The 21,184-nt window shown below is 41.9% G+C and overlaps 1 protein-coding gene across 3 annotated transcripts in view; it reads right to left on the minus strand.

The window, feature by feature from the left end:
• Nucleotides 1-14,327, minus strand: part of FMO5 (flavin containing dimethylaniline monoxygenase 5) — a 35,508-nt gene extending 21,181 nt beyond the window's left edge. For 2 of the 3 annotated variants that reach the window (XM_086717995.1, XM_086717993.1), the window contains exons 1-2: nt 13,950-14,094; nt 13,537-13,709 (exon numbers count right to left, since the gene is read on the minus strand). In XM_086717995.1, the coding sequence (XP_086574121.1) occupies nt 13,537-13,671 (135 nt within the window). In that variant the 5' untranslated portion in view covers nt 13,672-13,709; nt 13,950-14,094. Of the gene's footprint in view, nt 1-13,536; nt 13,710-13,949; nt 14,095-14,186 lie in introns of those variants that run through there. The other variant, XM_086717994.1, reaches the window with a different exon arrangement.
• Nucleotides 14,328-21,184: the final 6,857 nt, after the last annotated feature.

The following is a 21,184-nucleotide window of genomic DNA, read 5'->3' on the forward strand; positions in this document are numbered from 1 at the left end:
AGTCTTCATTTGTGTTTCTCTGATTATAAGTGATGTTGAGCATCTTTTCATGTGTCTGTTGGCTATCTGTATGTCTTCCTTGGAAAATGTCTATTCATGTCTTTTGTCCATTTTGAAATTGGATTGTTTTTTGGATGTTGAATTTTATAAGTTCTTTATATATTTTGGATACTAGCCCTTTATCAGATATGTCATCTGCAGATATCTTCTTCCATTCTGAAGGTTGCCTTTTAGTTTTCTTGACTGTTTCCTTTGCTGTGCAGAAGCTTTTTATTTTCATGAGGTCCCCAGAGTTTATTTTTGCTTTTGTTTCCCTTGCCTTAGAAGACATATCTAGAAAGAAGTTTCTATGGCTGATGTCAAAGAGGTTACTGCTCATGTTCTCCTCTAGGATTTTTATGGTTTTATGTCTCACATTTAGGTCTTTAATTCATTTTGAACTTTTTTCTTTAAAAAAAATTTTTTTAAACATTTATTCATTTTTTAGAGTGAGAGAGACAGAGCATGAGCCGGGGAGGGGCAGAGACAGAGGGAGACACAGAATCAGAAGCAGGCTCCAGGCTCCAAGCTGTCAGCACAGGGCCTGACGCAAGGCTCGAACTCACGAACTGTGAGATCATGACCTGAGCTGAAGTCGGACACTCAACTGACTGAGCCACCCAGGCACCCCTTGAATTTATTTGTCTGTGTGGTATAAGAAAGTGGTCCATTTTAATTCTTTTGCACGTTGCTGCCCAGTTTTCTCAGCACCATTTTTGAAGAGACTTTTTCCTGTTGGATATTCTTTCCTGCTTTGTCAAACATTAATTGACCATATAGTTGTGGGTTCCCTTCTGGTTTTTCTATTTTGTTCTATTGATCCATATGTCTGTTTTTGTAGCAGTACCATACTATTTGGATCACTATATATATAATATATATAATATAATATAATATAATATAATATAATATAATATAATATAATATATAATATATATATATATTATATTCAATATAACTTGAAGTCTGGAATTGTGATGCCTCCATTTTTGCTTTTCTTTTTCAAGATTGCTTTAGCTATTTGGGGAAAATAGTATGGAGGTTCCAATAAAGTTCCAATAATAGTTAAATAGAACTATCCTATGATACAGCAATTGCACTACTGGGTACTTATCCAAAGAATACAAAAATACTAATTCAAAGGGATACATGCACCCCAATGTTTACAGGAATGTTATCTACAGTAGCCAAACTATGGAAATAGCCCAAGTGTTCACAGACTGATGAATGGATAAAGAAAGTATGGTATGTATGTGTGTGTATACACACACACACACACACACACACACACACATTGGAATAATAACCATAAAAAGAATGAAATCTTGCCATTTGCAACAATGTGGATGGAGATAGAGAGTATTATGCTAAGTCATAACGACATAATCAAAGAAGTCAGAGAAAGACAAATGCCATATGATTTAACTCGTATGTGGAATTTAAGAAACAAAACAAACAAGCAAAGGGGAAAAAAAGAGAGGTAAACCAAGAAACAGATTCTTAACTACAGAGAACAAATGATGGTTACCAGAGAAAAGGTGGGTAGGGTGATGGGTTAAATAGGTGATGGGGATTAAGGAGTGTACTTGTCGTGATGAGCAATGGGTGTTTTATGGACGTGTTGAATCACTATATTGTTTACCTGAAAGTAATATTACACTGTATGTTAACTAACTGGAATATAAATAAAAACATAATAAATAAACAAAAATAAATAAAGTGGCATTAAAGCAAAAAAAAAAAAGGAAAGGAAATAAAAGTATACAGATTGGGATGAAGAAATAAAACTATTTTTATCCATAGGTGACATCACTGTTTATGTAGAAAATCCCAATGGATTAAAAAAACAGAAAAAAACCCACAACAACCTGGAACTAATAAGCAAGTATAGCAGGGTTGGAGGATATAAGGTTAATATACAAAGCCAATTACTTTCCTATATGCCAGAAATGAGTGATTGGATTTAAATTTACAAAAAAAATACTATTTACAATTGGACCCACAAAATTAAATACTTAGTCATGAATCTAATAAAATATGTGTAAGACTTATATGCAGAAACTATAAAACAGATGAAAAAAATCAAAGTTCTAAATAAGTAGAAAGATCTTCGGTGCTTGTAGATTGAAGGACTCAACATTGTTAAGATATCAGTTCTTCTCAAGGTGATCTATAGGTTCAGTGCAATCCCAACCAACATCCCAGCAAGCTATTTTGTAGACAGTGACAACTTGATACTAAAGTTTATATTGAAAGACAAAAGGCCTAGAAAAGCCAACTTTGTCCTTAAGTGTATACTGTGCATAGTGACTTTCTTTCAAAGAGTAGAGTATGGGAAGGAGTGTATAGTATGGCAAGGGAGAAAAAAGACGAGGGACTTTACAGTGGCAAAATCTGACAAACACAAGGTCATCAAGGTTAACATCAATAGTGGTAAGTCATATTGAGAGTACATACTACTGATGTGATACGATGAGAATGTTACTTTACCTTTATGGTCTTCTTCCCCCAAATGCATAGCCGCAGTCTAACGGTGACAAAAACATCAGGCAAATCCTGACTGAGGGACATTCTATAAAATAACTAATAATCCTCAAAACTGTCAAGGTCATCAAAACAAGGGAAGCTGATAGGGTGCCTAGGTGGCTCAGTGGGTTAAGCGTCCGACTTCAGCTCAGGTCATGCTCTCATGGTTTGTGAGTTGAAGCCTCGTGTAGAGCTCTGTGCTGACAGTGTGGAGCCTGCTTGAGATTCCCTCTCTCCCTCTCTCTGTGTGCCTGCCCTGCTCATGGGAACCCATGTGCATGCACTGTCTCTCTCTGTCTTTCAAAATAAATAAATAAACATTTAAAAAAAGGTACAATGTCATCCTCATTTATCACCTGAGAAAGCTGGGGTAAAAACTATAGGGAAAAGGTCTCCACATCAATTGCAATGAGAAATAAGTAATGGAGACCTTTATTGAGACCACAGACCAATAAAAGAAGAATCTCTGGATGCACTGACATCAGTATTTGTTAAAGTTTCCCAGGTAACTCTTCACAGTACAGCCACTGCTGAGCACCACTGCTCTATACCCTCTTTGAAGTGCTTCTGTATTCATTCGTCTTTTTTTTTTTTTTTTTTTTGGTGGGAAGAGAGTTAATAAATTTAAGAATTATTTATTTATTTATTTTTTAATATTTATTTTTGCGAGAGAGAGAGACAGAGCGCAAGCAAGGTAGGGGCAGAGAGAGAGGGAGACACAGAATCTGAAGCAGCCTTCAGGCTCTGAGCTGTCAGCACAGAGCCTGATACAGGGCTTGAACTCATGAACTGTGAATTTGTGACCTGAGCCGATGTCATGGGCTTAACTGAGCCACCCAGGTGCCCCTAAGAATTTTTTAAAAGCTACTCATATAAGGGTATTTATTACTTAACTTTATATTTTAGGTATGCCTGGGTGGCTCAGTCAGTTAAACACCTGACTCTTGATTTTGGCTAGCGTCATGATCTCACAGTTCATGGGATTGAGCCCTTCATAAGGCTGTTCACTAACAGTGTGGAACCTGCTTGGGATTCTCTCTACCTCCCTCTCTCTCTGCCCTTCCCCTGCTTGTGCTCTCTCTCTCTCCCTCTCAAAAATAAATAGGGGAGCCTGGGTGGCTCAGTCAGTTGAGCATCTAACTTCAGCTCAGGTCATGATCTCACAGTTCGTGGTTTGAGCCCCACATTGGGCTCTGCACTGACAGCTCAGAGCCTGGAGTCTGCTTCAGATTCTGTGTCTCGCTGTCTCTCTGGCCCTCCCCTGCTCACGCTGTGTCTCACTCTTTCTCAAAAATAAATAAACATTAAAAAAATTTTTTTTAATTAAAAATAAAGAATGTTTTTATATTTTAAATTAACATTTATCAATACACCACATTTTACATTATATTGTATACACATGGTAGCTTTCTTTATATTACATATATATATACTCTGTTTTTTAAGATACTATTTTTAAGTAATCTCTACACCCAACCTGGGGCTCAAACTTACAACCCTGAGATCAAGAATCACATGCTCTACTGACTGAGCCAGTCACGCACCCCTACATATGCTGTTTAGAGCTTTACAACTGGAAATGTAGTTCTCAGATTAGCAGCATCTATATAACCTAGGGGCTTATCAGATATGCAGAATCTTTGAAGGAGCACATGCACCCTAATGTTTATAGCAGCACTATCAGCGATAGCCCAAGTATGGAAAGAACCCAAACTGATTCATCGACTGATGAATGGATAAAGATGTGGTATATATGTACAATGGAATATTACTCGGCCATCAAAAAGAATGAAATCTTGCCATTTGCAATGACATGGATGGAGCTAGAGGGTATTATGCTAAGCAAAATTGTCACAGAAAGACAAATATCATATTATTTCACTCATATATGGAATTTAAGAAACAAATGACGAACATTTGTTTCTTAAAAGGGGAAGGGAAGGAAAAATGAAATAAGATATAAAAACAGAGAGGGAAGCAAACCCTAAGAGATTCTTAATTATGGAGAACAAAGTGACAGTAGCTGGAGGGGAGGTGGGTGGGGGGATGGGCTAAATGGGTGATGGGCATTAAGGAGGGCACTTGTGATGAGCACTGGGTGTTATATGTAAGTGATGAGTCACTAAATTCTACCCCTGGAACCAGTACTACACTATATGTACACAACTAACTTGAATCTAAATAAAAGTTTGGAAGAAAAAATTTAAGAAAGAAATGCAGAATTTTGGCAGCACTCCAGATTAATGAATCAGAATGCATTTTGGCAAAATCTCCAGTGATTCATATGCACATTAAAGTTCGAAAAGCACTGCTTTGGTATGCTTTAAGGGTTTAGAAAACTCAGATTGACTAAAGACTCTTTTTTTAAAAAAATTTTTTTAACGTTTATTTATTTTTGAGACAGAGAGAGACAGAGCATGCATGGGGGAGGGGCAGAGAGAGAGGGAGACACAGAATCAGAAGCAGGATCCAGGCTCTGAGCCATCAGCCCAGAGCCCGACGCGGGGCTCGAACTCGCGGACCGTGAGACCGTGACCTGAGCTGAAGTCGACGCTTAACCAACTGAGCCACCCAGGCGCCCCTAAAGACTCTTAAAAAAAGTATTTCCAGCATTAAATACGTATTAAATCCTCAGCATTCATAAGGAGTTTATCATTTTAAAGCTATTTCACTCCTAAAGTAATATTAAAGTGTGAAGAATCAAAAAGATACATTTCCCATTAGCACCTACTTTCCACTATCAGTCTGATCTAATGTTAATGAGGAGACCAAGAAATGACTGAAATTAATGTCTTGAGAACTTATAAGTAATTATTACTGCAAAGTATTCAGCAATAACAAGAAGAAGGCAAGTGGAGACTGAATCCTACTCCTGTTTTGCAAGTGGAATGGAGACATAGGAAAAGAGATGGGAGAGTGCAAGCGACAGTGTCTGAGAAGAAAAACATGTATGCTGAATCTCTAAGACCTATCACAAGAAAAAGAAAATGGCAGCCCTGAGTGCCCGATGTCTTACTGGACACGTGGCAGCAATGGTAGAATTCCAAAGTGCTTGGGATGATCCTATGTGTGAAACCCCCAGTGAATCACAGAAAGGTTGTGGGGGCGAGGAAGCAGGACTCCAAATAATAAGCAAGGGGGTGGTAGAAACAGATCTCAGAGGAAATTCTTGACAAAACAACATTGGCATGTAAGAGATGTTTATTTCCAAATTAATGGATGTTTATAATACCTCAGGACCCACAACTGTATAACTGTGGAATATATGAGAATGAAAGTCTCTATTTACATAAGCATTCTTTTTTTTTTTAAATGGTTGTTTATTTTGAGAGAGAGAGAGAGAGCGAGCCTGCACGCTCGTGAGTGGGGTGGGAGCAGAGACAGAGGGAGACACAGAAAATCCCAATCAGCTCCATGCTATCAAGCGCAGAGCCTGACACAGGGCTTGAACCCACAAATGGTGAGATCACAACCTGAAATGAAATCAGTTCACCACCCAAATATCCCTCCACAAGCATTCTAAGCAGCCAATCAAGACATTGTGCTTCTCAAGGAATTAAAAAAAAATTTCTTAATGTTTATTTATTTTTGAGAGAGAGAGAGACAGAGCCAAGCAGGGAAGAGAGAGGGAGACAGAATCTGAAGCAGGCTCCAGTCTCTGAGCTGTAAGCGCAGAGCCTGATGCGGGGCTCGAATTACAGACTGCGAGGTCATGAGCCAAAGTCAGAAGCTTAACCGACTGAGCCACCCAGGTGCCCCACGGATTTATTTATAAAGCATAAATATATTTGACACTTAGCATGTGCCAGGCATTACACTTGGCTCTAGAAATATAGTGTGTGTGTGTGTGTGTGTGTGTGTACATGTATGTATATGTGTAAGTATATTACATACAATATAATAATGGGCACAGATGTAGTCTGTCTTAACAGAGGTTAGAGAGTTATGATGAAATATAGCTTATTTATTTTTAAGGAAGCAAAGCCCGGTGCAGGACTTGAACTCATGCTCCATGAGATCATGACCTGAGCCAAAGTTGGACGCTTAACTGACTGAGCCATCTAGTCGCCCCTCAAGTTAAGTTTTTAACAGAGAACAAGTTTAAACCACTTTGGAATTAAAAGCCAGAAACCTGATAATCAGGTAGAATGGGGTCCTGAAGTGATTTCATGCCTGATCAGTCATTGCCAAACCTGGCTGTGATGCTTACCAAAGACACCAAAAGCTTGGGCCCCACTCCAGGGTCTCTGAATAATAATAATAATAATAATAATAATAATAATAATAGGGGCACCTGGGTGCCTCAGACAGTTAAACTTCTGACTCTTGATTTTTGTCTGCTAGTAGGTACAGACACAGGATTTGAACCCAGGCTATGATTTTAACCTCTATACTAAGTTCTGGCTGGATTTCAAAAGTATGATTTTCTACTAATTACCAAACACTAATTAACAGCCTTTTCAGCTTGTGCCCAAAACTAAGGCATGGGGGTTCTGCCAAGGAGTATTCACTCTAGGTCTGAATAAGGACTATTGTCAAATAGAGTTTGTTCCTCAAGACAGAGTCAAGATGCTATAAAGCCATTTTTAAGCAGTTGGTCAACATTGTCTTCTTTTATGAAATCTGAAACACATCTGGACACCTTAATGCCATTCACTGGTTTAGAAAGTGATTTTATTTTATTTTTTAATGTTTGTTTATCTTTGAGAGACAGACAGAGACTGAGTGTGAGCAGGGAAGGGGCAGAGACAGAGGGAGGCAGGCTCCAGGCTCTGAGCTGTCGGCACAGAGCCCACCCAATGCAGGGCTCAAACTCACAAACCATGAGATCATGACCTGAGCTGAAGTCAGACGCTTAACCAACTGAGCCACCCAGGTGCCCCTAAAAAGTGATTTGAAAAGCAAACCCAAATGCATGCCACTTTGAAGATCAGTAAAGGAGGTTGGTATTCTTTGGCATATAATTATTTTAACTATCTTTTAAGTAGATGATACCTAAACTTAGTAACAAGTTGTAGGACTGGATGTACATATTAATAACTCAATTTTAAAACTGAATATATGCAAGGACAAGAAATCCCAGTTGCAGGCACCCTCTGCCCTCTTAAGACAGGCCGTGAGTTTGAGCCCCGTATTGGGCTCTGTGCTGACTTGGAGCACACAGCAAATATATTTATGCTTTATAAATAAATACTTGGAGCGCCTGGATGGCTCAGTCGGTTAAGCTTCTGCCTTCGGCTCATGACCTAGCAGTCCGTGATTTGAGCATCGGGCTCTGTAACATCGGGCTCCGTGACATCGGACTGTGCTGACAGCTCAGAGCCTGGAGCCTGCTTCGGACTCTGTCTCCCTCTCTCTCTCTGCCTCTCCCACCGCTCATGCGCTGTCTCTCTCTCTCAAAAATAAGTTATAAAAACATAAAAAAAGTTTTTTACATTGAACCAGAACTGAAAGAAGGAGAGGGGACGAGAGGGGAGTGGAAGGATCATAAAGTTAGAGAGGACTGAAAAGGGGATCCCCGGAAGGAGTTGTAAGCAGGTATTTCAAGATCACTTACTTATTAATGCAGACCAGGAGCAACCACTCTAAATTTTCTAACTACTTTACATTTTCTTTTCTTTTCTTTTCTTTTTTAAAAATGTTTATTTATATGAAACAGAAAGACGGAGAGGAAGTGCAGCGGAGGGGCAGAGAGAGAGAGAGGGAGACACAGAATCTGAAGCAGGCTCCAGGCTCCGAGCTGTCAGCACAGAGCCTGATGTAGGGCTTGAACTAAGAACCGGGGGATCATGTGAATGACCCTTCACCAACTGAGCCACCCAGGCACCCCACCACTTTACATTTTCTAATATTTGTTATTTTTTTACACTCCACCCTCACACTGCCCACCTGCAAGATTGTTACTCTCTTTCAGAGAGCAGCAAAACTCATTAAATGAAAATGATCTCTGGGGCATTTTCATAGACATCAGTAAAGAAACCTGTGTCCTACTTTGCTGCCAGCATAGGGAAAGAAGAACCTGAATAGCACCTGAGGTGGTAGCAGCTGAGAAGAGGTCAGCAGGTTGAATTCTTCCAAGTTTAATCATTGTTAAACCCATCATATATTTCCTGATGAAAGATAAAATATCTTGTTGTTGGAGGAGGTCATCAAGAGGTAATGATCACTGGTTGACTAAAAGGCTAGGCTTAGGCAGTTGGAGGCTCCTCACCCCTTCTCCTATCTTTGGGCAAATCTCCATTGAATTCTGGGTAAATCAAACAAGTGCTGAGGGGAAGGATCAACTGGCAACCTGTAAGCCTGTCATCCTTGCAGACTGGTAACTGTGAAACAATATAAATTGCCTGTGGGGCACAAGGAACTAGGAGAAGCAATCCAAAACTGCAGTAAGTGACCATAGTGCTTTCAATAGCCCAACATTGCCAGTGAAAGAGTCAGATGGCTCATGGTGAATGACCACACACTACCTAGAATTGAACAAGGTAGTGCGTCCCCATCCAGACAGCTGTGCCCAACGTTGCCACCATCTTAGATACCTTGGCCAGAGTCCTAGGAGTGCACTGTGCTGCACTGGACTTAGCAAATGCCTTTTTTCAGTATACCCCTGACCACTGAGTCACAAGACCAATTGGCGTTTACATGGGAGAGGCAACAATGGGCCTTCCAAGTGCTTCTCCAAGGTTACCTGCACAGCCCTACCCTATGTCATGGGATGGGAGCCTGAGACCCACCCTGGTCTCCTCTCCATATCACTAAAATGGGCCCATTACATTGATAATACAATGTTAACATGGGAAGACTTGCTTCTGCTGCAGGACACCCTGGAAGCTTTATTGGAGAGAGAGAGGATGGGCAGTGAACCCACAAAAAATTCAAGGCCAAGACATCACTGTAAAGTTTTTGGGAGTTGTCTGGTCGTATAAGACTTCTGTTGTCCCAGATAGGTGCAAGCCTATCCAACCCCTAAGAATGTGGTGCCAGTCTTTGTAGGGATTTAGGGGCTTTGGAGGACTTTTATTCCCCAGCTGATACAGTGTCCCCTTACCTTATATCACCTGGTAAAGAACAGTAAGACACCCCCCCCCCCCAACTGGGGATCAGAGCAGTAAGCTGTCTTTGAAAGGCCAAAATGCTAGAAGGCAGGTTAGTTCTGAGCATTGCTCAAGCAAGACTGCCATTTGAATTAGATGGGTCTGTGACTCCGGAATATATGAGCTGGACACTGGCAGAAACAAGAGAAGGGGAGAGTACTCCTAGGAATTTGGGTCAGCTCTGGAAGCAGGCAACAACCTGACATACCACCATAGAGCAACAGCTCCTATCAGCGTACCAAGGACCCCTTCAGGTTAAGCCTCTCACTAAGGAACAGCACATTGTGGTAAGAGCTTCCCTACCTATGAAGGGATGGGTTGAAAATACGTTCCATTGACCCACCTCTGCTATGGCTCAAACTCCCACTGTGATTGAGTGGCATGCCAGAGGAGCACCCTGTCCAGCAGCCTACTAGAAATGCAGGTACAGTTAGGACCTGTGGGGTATATCGATCCTCCAAGTGCCCCTGCCCCTATACCTGTTGTGTCCCTGTAGCCTGTGGGGAGGTAGTGGGGAAATTTTGGCTGATGTCTGGTACACAGATGGGTCTAGTCCAGGAAATCCCTCTGTGAGGACTGCAGTCACTACTTAACCCAATAATGACACCATCTGGATGGAAACAGGAACAAAGAACAAAGTTCAGCAGCCAGTGGGCTGAACTCAGAACAGCTTGGCTGGCGATCAATCGCTCGTAAGTTCTAGCTGTTAATCCTTTGTTAACCCTTTGCACTGACAATTGGATTGTTTTAAAGGGATGAGACCCATGGCTTGGACATTGGGAAGCCGAGGGGTGGATGATCATGAATAAGCCCTTGTGGGAATCAGGATATGTAAAAAGATGTTTGGGTCTACCTACAAGGGGCTGTGGTACAGGCTGTCTTCTACATCCCTGCTTATAAAGTATGACATCCCCTGGCAATCAGGAAGCTGATACCTTAGCCCATATTGCCCTTGAACTACAGTGACTCATGTTTTGTGTGTTCTAAACAATGCCAAAGGTAAATACCAAAGGAATCTTAAGTCACCCACCAGCGTTCTCAACCAGTATGGGACTGGCAAATTGATTATATCATCTCCGTCCCTCTGTGTAAAGGTTGTACATATGCCCTGGTTTGTGTGGACACTGGCGTCTGGCCTAGTCCAAGCTTTCCCCTGGCACTATGCAAACCAGGCTGTCACCATTAGGGGATTATAGAAACTGAATATCATGTATGGATACCCTCATCAGTAGATGTGATGGTGGGGGGGAGGGTCCCATTTCAAGGGTCATGATGTGCAAGACTGGTCAAAGTCATGACAGTGAGGAGTGCCTGGGTGGCTCAGTCAGTTAAGCATCTGACTCTTGATTTTGGCTCATGGTTTGTGAGATCACGTCCCACATCGGGCTCTGTGCTGACAGCATGGAGCCTGCTTGGGATTCTCTCTCCCTCTCAAAATAAATAAACATTAAAAAAAGAGTCTTGACAGTAAAAAGAGGTTCCTGCTCCCAAGCAGCAGGGTTGGTAGAAAGGAAAAATGGAATATTAAAGGAGCAGATGACATTACTAACAGGTAAAACCACCTTGGCCAAGTAGACTAAGGTACCATTCCAGGCATTAACACATTTTCATAATCAACCAGTAAGACCTGTTGCCCCAACTCATACCAAGGATCAACAAGTTATGCTGCTGAAAACACCAAATCCCATCACACCTGGGAAAGGCATTATCTACTGGAATTTGCAGTGGGAAGTTCTGGGATTGGTGGTTATTTTGCACTCCTGGGTGAGGAGGAACTAGTCAGTCTCCTCTGGGATCCCATTGTTCTGCTATAAGCTTAACCTGTTGTTGAAACATACTATACCTGCAATGGAACAGGTACCATTAAAAGAGGGGGAGAAGATGGGGGTCTTGCTCTGGCATAACCCACCCCTAATCCATCTCACGCCTGACAGTGCCGCCTCCCCTGGCCAACATGGATGGTATACATGACTTGGTCAAAGTCCTAAAACTGTAGCCACACTAACATCTAAAGATGAGGCCTTGGCATTCTTGTAGCAGGGAAACACCTCCCCATACAATTTCCTACTAAACATCTGTTTGACTTTAGACTCTGCTGCTCCTTTGGTGTCCAGTTGCAGGATGGGCACCTGATGGAAATATCTTGCTACAGTGGGCCCACTCCTATGTCCAACAAAGAAGTCAATCCAACTGATGGGTATGTGGGCAGCTGCCCCCCTCTAGCTCCTCAGGCTTGCCACGGTGGGTATCGCCCTTCCAGGAAAGGGACTAAAAGGCCCTAACACAGTACATTAAGAAGGATGAGCTAGGACTAGCACTCTTGATTTCATCTGATGTTACCAGTACTAATCTGGAAACCTGGCCCATGGCACACATGATCAATAACACTGGGCATGGGTCTTCTTTTTCTATCAATTAAACTACACATTTATTAAACTGCTGAATGGATTGGTTCTAGAAATACCACCACTGAGCCAGATCTGGGATAAGTTTATGGACATTTGAACACCTGGGCACCCCTTTATTAGGAAGAGAAAAGTCATTCTAAACAGAACCAACCCAACTGTAACAGGAATATGAGATAGACATCATGGGAACTGTGTAATCATCCCGTCATATTAAGGGAAAGTGACTGGTTTGGTACTGACTGGTCACATCACCCGGGTATTTATTGGGCAGCCACCCAAAGGGGCTCAGTGGTTGTGTGGCACAAATCTTTGGCTATGGCTCCCACCTGGGTGGTGGGACCACTGCACCGTGGGTTTTCCCTTGGCACAGGGGAGAATCGCCCCCCTCCCCACCACCATGGTAACAACAGTTGCCAATTTCTCTCTTCTCAAGACTAGGTAGGTACACCGTGTCTTTCACTGACATGGATTATTTGGCTGTGGCTGTTGTCTTTGTTTCCTCCATTGGTTTGGTGGATGTTATAGCACATATAGATGCCCTTACTAAATTCATCCAGGAAATATTAAATGATAACCAACAAAACCTGTCCTTACTGAATACTGAAATATCTCTAGTGAGAAGAACTGCCCTCCAAAATAGAATGGCTTCGGGCATTATTTTTGTCTCAAAAGGAGGCACCGTGCCATTATCCGAACAGGTATGCTGTGTGTTCATACCTGATGAGTCTGCTAATGTATCGCCTTTACTAAATCACATGAGAACACAAGTGAATCCCTGAAGGAGCCACCCCCAAGCTAGGGAACTTAATAAATCAGTTGTTGGAATCATGCAGCTCTTGGTGGAAAAAATAATTGTTTTGAGAATCATTATCTTAATCTGTGTTTTCTTTTGCATGTAACCACACTGTTGCTATGGTATCTGCCCCCCAGTGCAGACAGACACCAAATGAACCACCTCCGTGATACTGAAACCCCTTGCTGACTGCTTAGGGGACACTATGGAAGAGGGGGTTGTGTGACATTCCCCCCCCCCCCCGTAAAAGCTGGTCAGGAGAAGTGGCATGTTGGGAGGAGGTCATCGAGAGGATGTGACCACAGGTTGACCCAGGAATTGGACCCTCAGAGACTTCTTGGAATGTGCATTCTGCTTGCCTTCCTAGTGATGTGGTGTTGAGACCATGTGCATGGTACTGATGGAAGCCAGTTGATGCCTCTATATGAATTTTTAACATGTGGTGGGTGCAGAGATCTACGTGTATTACTGCTGCCCAGGACAAGCCTCATATTTAAGGTCCCTTGCTTATTTAAACCTGCCACCTACCAACCTGGAGTGGCCTGCCACTTTTTTGGGTCTTTCTGTGTGCTCAAGTTTCAGATTACACCTGGGGAGCTCCTGAGGTTGCAAACTAACACTCCTGTGGGGCCCTTAGTGGCAGAGAGGTTTACAAGTATTAAAGAACCAGGAGACTTACCTGGAACCTCCAGAGTCCTCCGATGTCGTGAGTCCTTTCAAAACAGACTGGTTCCAAGCCTTCTTCCAGGCAGCACTTGATAGAAGAGAGCCCGCTTGCACCTCCTCCAATCACAGCAATTCTTTTCTTAGTCATGGTCTCCAGATGTCTTCACCAGGCTGGATCAATGTAACCTGTCCAAAAAAAAAAAAAAAAAAAAAGGACAAAAGACAGAAAGCACACATCAGTTAACACATTTCGAGGAAGAGAGACCTTGGTCTCCGCATCCAAATAAATGCTGCCTCAACAGGTGTTTTGGGGGAAGCCAGATTCTGCCTTCCCTTTGGCTGTAGGGAATGGCTGCGCAAGGGATATGGGAGCCCTGAGTTTGCAAGACCCAGAACTGAGAGCCCCACTGCGGTAACCCATCTCACTGTCTTTTGCAGCACTTGGCCGATCTTTCAGCTGTCATGCAGGGGTTACTCTGCCCTTCAGCTATTATCAAAGACTGATAAAGCAACTGAGTGCAAACAGCAACAGCCAATGGGGAGGAGCCATTCCTCTCCACCTCCTTCCAGCCAAAGCCCAGCCACTTAGCGGCACCCGCTCCCTCCTGCAGCGAAAATATAACGTGGGCCAACCCTGCTTTGGGCAGAAAAAAATCCTACAACCTTTATTTTTCAGCTGTGGCCGCCCAGACACGCAACTACCCTCCCTGGAGACAGAGTGGCCCAGTGTCTCTATCCCTCCCCGCCCTTCCACATCCACTTTTAACTTCCTGGTATCTGCCTTAAAGTGACAAACTCCTCCTGGTGAAAGGAAACTAGCGACAACCCCAAAGCAAGTCTTGCTCTAAAGGCTTGAGTGGAGAACGCCTTTCAGGAGATCTGTTAAAACAGACCCCAGCACCCTCCTTCCCCCTCCCACCCCACTCTCACCTCACAGAGTGGCTCTTTAGTTCCCCGCTGGTGGTAGAAATTTACTTACAATACCTGTGCACTAAGCTGGCTGCTGGGGTTCAGTGAGAAAGGGATTGTTTCCTCCTTAGAGGAGCTTATAGTTTAGCAGAGAAGTCCAAACATAAACAGAATTTCAATAAAATAGAAAAACTTTTTAAAAGTGGTTTCTCTCACACAGTTACATATGTGATTAAAAACATAAATATCCACTTTGAAAATAGAACTTGAGGGGCACCTGGGTGGCTCAGTCGGTGGCCAAGAATCTGACTTTGGTCAGGTCATGATCTTACAGATCGGGCCAGTGAGTTCTAGCCCCTCCTGCACGTGCATCCAGCTCTGTGCTGACAGCTTGGAGCCTGGAGCTGCTTTGGATTCTGTCTCTCTCTCTCTCTCTACCTCTCCCCTGCTCATGCTTTGCCTCTCTGTCTGTCAAAAATAAACATTAAAAAAAAAAACAAACAATTTTTTTCAAATGTAAAATCATGCAGAGGAGGCCAGTGTAAGGGATGTAGGATTTCACACACCGAGTCAGAATCAGCGCCTGTCCAACCCAGGAGTCTGCTCTGACAGATGTGAAGGGTTGTTGGAGATAAGCAGTGGCTGATGCCATCCATCTGTTTACCTTCTACTTACTCTCTCAGTCAACTTGGCTTAAGATGGTTTGATGTCAATAATGTCAGCCCTGGGTTTTGACTTGCTGGCCTCCCCCAAAAGCATCCTCCATGGACCGATAATTATCATTTCTCAAGGACTCACCTTGTGTGTTTCAAAAAGCCTGATGGGAGTGAACCCATGTAATTTCTCAGCAACCACATGAGGCAAGCATATCATCACCCTCATCTTCCCAGTAAGTGGAAAGGCAAGGATGCAAACCACGCAGTTTAATTTACAAATGAGTTATTCATAAATTGGATAATTTTGAATGTACTAGAGATGCCTAGGTTCAGGAAAACAGTGAATACTTTTACAAACTGCATATTAATCTCTCCCTTATTGATTTACTTTTACAATTTCAGAACAATGCAAGAATTACTTTTAAAACTTAATATTTTAAAATGTAATATTACTTTAGTTCTTTACTACTTAGTGTTTTGCAGTCAATTACAAATAATTAAGGACCCTGCTTCAGATTCTGTGTCTCCCTCTTTCTCCGCTCCTCCCCTGCTTGTGCTCTTTCTCTCTCAAAAATAAATAAACATTTAAAAACAATTTTTTTAGTTTATTTATTTATTTAGAGACAGAGACAGCATGAGCGGAGGAGGGGCAGAAAGAGGGAGAAGAGAGAGAATCCTAAGCAGACTCTGCTCTGTCAGCACAGAGCCCCACACAGGCCTCATACTCAGGAAACTGTGAGATCATGACCTGAGCCAAAACCGAGAGTTGGATGCTTAGCCAACTGAGCCACCCAATTACTTTTAAATTTGGAAAATATGTTTTGTATTATTTTTAAATTACTTGTAAAATGTTTTAAGCCTTGACTCAAATTCTGTTTGGTCTAACTGCCAGTTTGCAAATGAGAGGATTTCTTCACGGGGCTGTAACAATACGTACAAACTAAAATACGGGTAGGTTCTACCCAGTTACTCATGCTATTGGGAAAGAACAGTAACACAAATAACAGGATTGATGACAGTGACTAATTCCAAGGTAATATATATGAGGCTTTTGAAGGAGTGTGTGTACATGCATATATGCATGTGTGTGTGCATACATGTGGAATTGTCCAGAGGAGTTTCTGCAAAGGTCTAACCCAGGAGGGGCTTTTGAACAACATAGCCTTACCTCTAGTCAGAGGTTCTCCCATGTCCTAATTCTGTTAAGTCTGCATTTTACATTCATGCAATAAATATTGCGCTTTGGAGGCCACTTCTTTTAAGATGGCAGCCGTAAAAGAAGGAGCTTAGCTTAGATCTTGTTTGAAGAACTTCCAAGGAAATCTGCCTGATCAGCACCGGACTGTGACATGAGTGAGAAATATACATTTGTTGACTTAACACTTGGAGATTTGTTATGGTAGTAACGCCTGCATCAATTAACCCTGGCTACTACAGGAGTCACTTACAGCATAGTAGCAGCTATTCTACGCCTGCTATGGGCTAGGTTTTTTGTTAGGCACAGAGGAGGGAGGAAAAAATCATACCGAAAGGACCTGAAGAGATCAAGCACAGGCATTGTGGTAGACGGAAAACATGGTCCCAAGAGATCCATGTTCTAATCCAAAGAACCTGTGGATGTTACCTTATATAACGAAAGAGACTTTGCAGATGCGGTTAAGGTAAGGATCTTTCAGATGAGGAGATTATCCTGGATTATCCAGGGAGACTAATGTAATCAGAGGTGTCCCCATAAAAGGGAAAGTGAGGAAGGTTTGATTTTTGAGACAGAAGGCCACGTGGATGGTTGAAGGCGGATGGTATGCTGCTGACTTTGAAGACGGAGGAAGGGCCCAGGAACCACAGAATGCAACTCTAGAAGCTGGAAAAAGTAAGGACACAGATTCTCCCCTAGAACCTCTGGAGGGAGCACAGCTGTACAGACACTATGATTTGGGGCCCAAAGATACCATTTTGGGTTTCTGGTCTCCAGAAATGTAAGAGAATAAATGTGTATTGTTTCAAGCCACTAAACTTGTGGCAGCTAGAGCTGCTCTAAGAAACAAATACAGATGTGGTAAACCCTTGCACGAGATGCGGATACAGAGATTCGTTCAAGCGTAATCTGAAGGACACGTTCTGTGAATCAGCTCACTTGAGATGAAACGTGGGGCAAGCATCCATGCTGTGTTTCCCATGGCTCCTGGCTGCACACCATACTGTTATAGAACGAGCAATGGAAGACCCTGCCCTTCGTGATTTTCAAAGATGGTTAGAAACACAGACTATAAATCCATTTAAAAGATTTAAAGATACTTTAAAATACTATTAATGGGGCACTTGGGTGGCTCAGTTGGTTGAGTGTCCAACTCTTTTTTCTTTTTTAGAGACAGAGTGTGGGAGGGGTGCAGAGAGAGAGAGAGAAAGAGAGGGAGGGAAGGAAAATCCAAGTAGGATCTGCACTGTCAGCATGAAACCCTATGCGTAGCTCGATCCCAGGAACTGTGATATCATGACCTGACCCAAAATCAAGAGCTGGATGCTTAACCAACTGAGCTACCCAGGCATCGGACTTTTGATTTTGGCTCAGGTCCTGATTCCAGGGCTGTGGGATGGAGCCCCGCATCAGGCTCCACACTGAGTTTGGAGTCTGCTTAGGATTCTCTCTCTCTCCCTCTGTCCCTCTCCCCTGCTCACTCTCTATTAAACTATTAAATCCCCTGCTCACTCTCTATTAAACTATTAAAACAAAACAAAACAAAACAAAACAAAACAAATAAAACAAGGGACAACTCCCCAGTGAGGGAATGATTGGGTTCTAAAAAGTTTTCTAAACAATTGTTGAAAATCAAAATGCATTTTCCCATAGAAACAATGTTACATTCTATGGTTAAGGCTCCAGAAGAGTCATAAAAATCTTAAAGTAGCACAAAAGACAATCAGGTTAAGTTAAAATCCTGAATCAATAGGGAATGAAAGTTTTGTGGTAATGGCTCCAACTCATTCACATAGAGAACACCACTCTTACCTAACGAGTCCTCTCATTTACTCCTCAGGCAGAAGGGTCCTTTTTCTGGCATGTACATCAGAGACAGTTGAGACTTGGACTAGGGTGGGAACAGTGGAGATCAGGAGAAGTAGAGGATCCTGGGTATGGTTCAGAGATAGAATGTGATGACGGATGTGGAACAGAGGTGTCATATAGAGCATTTTCTTGTGCATGTTTCCAACCAATACCCACCTCCAGATGTAAGAGATATTCTTATTTCCATTACCATAGTCTTTTTAAAAATTGAGGTAGAATTGACATGTATTAGTTTCAGGTATGCAGCAGAGTGACTTGATGTTTATATATTGTGAAATGATCACAGTAAGTTCAGTTAACATCCAGTAGTCTTACTTGTTCTTGAACTTTATTTAAATAGAATTATACAGTATGTACTCTTTGTGCTTGGTATTGTTATACAACTTAATGTTTTTAAGATTTATCCAAGTGGTTTGCATGTAACAGTAGTTCGCTCTTTTTTTTTTCTATGAATATACAATTTGTTTATTCATTCTCTTATTAATGAGCATTTGGATTAATTCACTTTTTGGTATTATGAAGAAGGCTTTTTATTTTTCTGTAAGTCTCTGTGTGTGTGCATGAGTACACGTGTGTATTTGTGTGTGTGTGTGAACATGTGTTCTCATTTTTCTCGTGTGCCTGAGTGGAATTGCTAGGTCATCACGTAGGCATATGTTTGATTTTTTTTTTTTTTTTTTTTTTTTTTTTTGAGAGAGCGTGCAAGCAGGGGAGGGGCAGGGGGAGAAGGAGAGAGAGAGAAGCTCAAGCAGGCTCCATGCCGAGCCCAGAGCCAGATGCTGGGCTCTATCTCACAACCTTGAGATTATGACCTGAGCAGAAATCAAGAGTCAGACGCTTAACCGACAGAGCCACTCAGGCGCCCCAGTATATGTTTAATTTTAGCTGAAAATGCGAAAAATTTTCAAAAGAAGTTGTACTATTATACACACCTACCAGCAGTATATGAAAGTTCCAGTAGCTACATAGCCTCTCAGCCCTTGGCAGTATTACCATTGATGTGGGTGTGTGATACTATCTCATGGTGTTTGAATTTCCCTAATGACTAAAGATGTTGAAATTCTTTCCATTTAATTTTTTGGCCATTTGTGTGTATGTGTGTGTGTGTGTATTTTTTTTTTCAACGTTTATTTATTTTTGGGACAGAGAGAGACAGAGCATGAACGGGGGAGGGGCAGAGAGAGAGGGAGACACAGAATCGGAAACAGGCTCCAGGCTCTGAGCCATCAGCCCAGAGCCTGACGCGGGGCTCGAACTCACGGACCGCGAGATCGTGACCTGGCTGAAGTCGGACGCTTAACCGACTGCGCCACCCAGGCGCCCCATGTGTGTGTGTATTTTTATTTGTAATGTTTATTAATTTTTTAGAGAGAGACACAGAGTGAGAGTGGGGGAGGGGCAGAGAGAGAGAGGGAGACACAGAATCCCAAGCAGGCTCCAGGCTCCAAGATGTCAGCACAGAGCCCGATGCAGAGCTTGAATTCATGAACTATGAGATCATGACCTGAGCCGAAGATGGACGCTTAACAGACTGAGCCACCCAGGGACCCCAGTATATATATTTTTTGCCAAGTGTTTGTGAAAATCTTTTGCTCATTATTTAAAAGCTGGGTTGCCTTATTATTGATTTGAAAGACTGCAGTCTGCTTACAAACCCTTCACATAACTATGCATTTTAAATATTTTCTCCCAGTCTGTGACATAACTTTTCACTTTGTGTCTTTTGATGAGCAGAAGTTTTAAATTTTGATGAAATTTATTTAACAGTTTTTCTTTTACAGTTAGTACTTTTTACTCCTATTTAAGAAATTTTTGACATCCGAAGCTCATATAGTGTCTTGTGTTTCCAGCTAGAAGATTCATAATTTTAGATTTCAAATTTAGATCTATGATCTGTTTTATTTCTTTTTTGAGAGCGGTAGACGCAGAGGGAGAGGGAGAGAATCTTAAGCAGGCTCCATGCCCAGCATGGAGCCTGACATGGGCCTCGATCTCATGACCTTGAGATCATGACCTGAGCCTAAATCAAGAGTTGGATGTTAACCATCTGAGCCACCCAGATGCCCCTATGATGCATTTTAAATTAATATGAATGGTATAAGTGTAAGGGTCAAAGTGAATTTTTTTTCCATCTGGATATTGCATTCTTCCAACAGTATTATTCTGTGAATTTTCTTTCCCCTTAAATTGTACTGGTGTCTTTGTCATTGGTCATATATGTATGAACCTATATCTGGACTCTGTTCTGTTCCATTGATCTATTTGTTTATCCTAAATCTATACCATATTGTATTAATTACTTACCTTTAATCTAAAATTTGAAGACTAGTTATATATATCTTCCATCTTTGTGCTTATTTAATTTAATTATATATATATATATATATATATATATATATATTTTAATGTCTGTTTATTTTTGAGAGACATAGAGAGACAGAACATGAGCAGGAGAGGGGCAGAGAGAGAGAGAGAGAGAGAGAGAGAGAGAGAGAATCCAAAACAGGATCCAGGCTCTGAGCTGCCAACACAGAGCCCGATGTGGGGCTCAAACTCACAAGCCATGAGATTATGACCTGAGCTGAAGTCAAACACTTAACCAACTGAGCCACCCAGGTGCCCCATATTTTATTTTATTTTTTAATGTTTATTTATTTTTGAGAGAGAGAGAGTGCATGAGAAGAGGAGGGGCAGAGAGAGAGGGAGAGAAAGAATCCCAAGCAGCCTCTGTGCTGTCTGCACAGAGCCCAATGTGGGGCTGGAACTCATGAACTGTGAGATCATGACCTGAGCCGAAATCAAGAGTTGGATGTTTAACTGACTGAGCCACCCAGGCACCCCTGTGCTGATTTTAAATATGATTTTGACTCTTCTAGGTTTTTTTCAATTCCACATAAATTTTAAATTTAACCTATCAATTTCTACCAAAAAAAGTCTCCTGGCTTTTGATTAGGATTACATTGACTGTGTAGACCAGCCTGGGGAGAACTGACATCCTAACAAATAAGTCTTCTAATCTGTAAAATAGACTC

Source organism: Puma concolor, chromosome C1 (genome assembly GCF_028749965.1).
Source record: "Puma concolor isolate L17-30 chromosome C1, mPumCon1.1.hap2, whole genome shotgun sequence".
NCBI classification, from domain to species: Eukaryota; Metazoa; Chordata; class Mammalia; order Carnivora; family Felidae; genus Puma; species Puma concolor.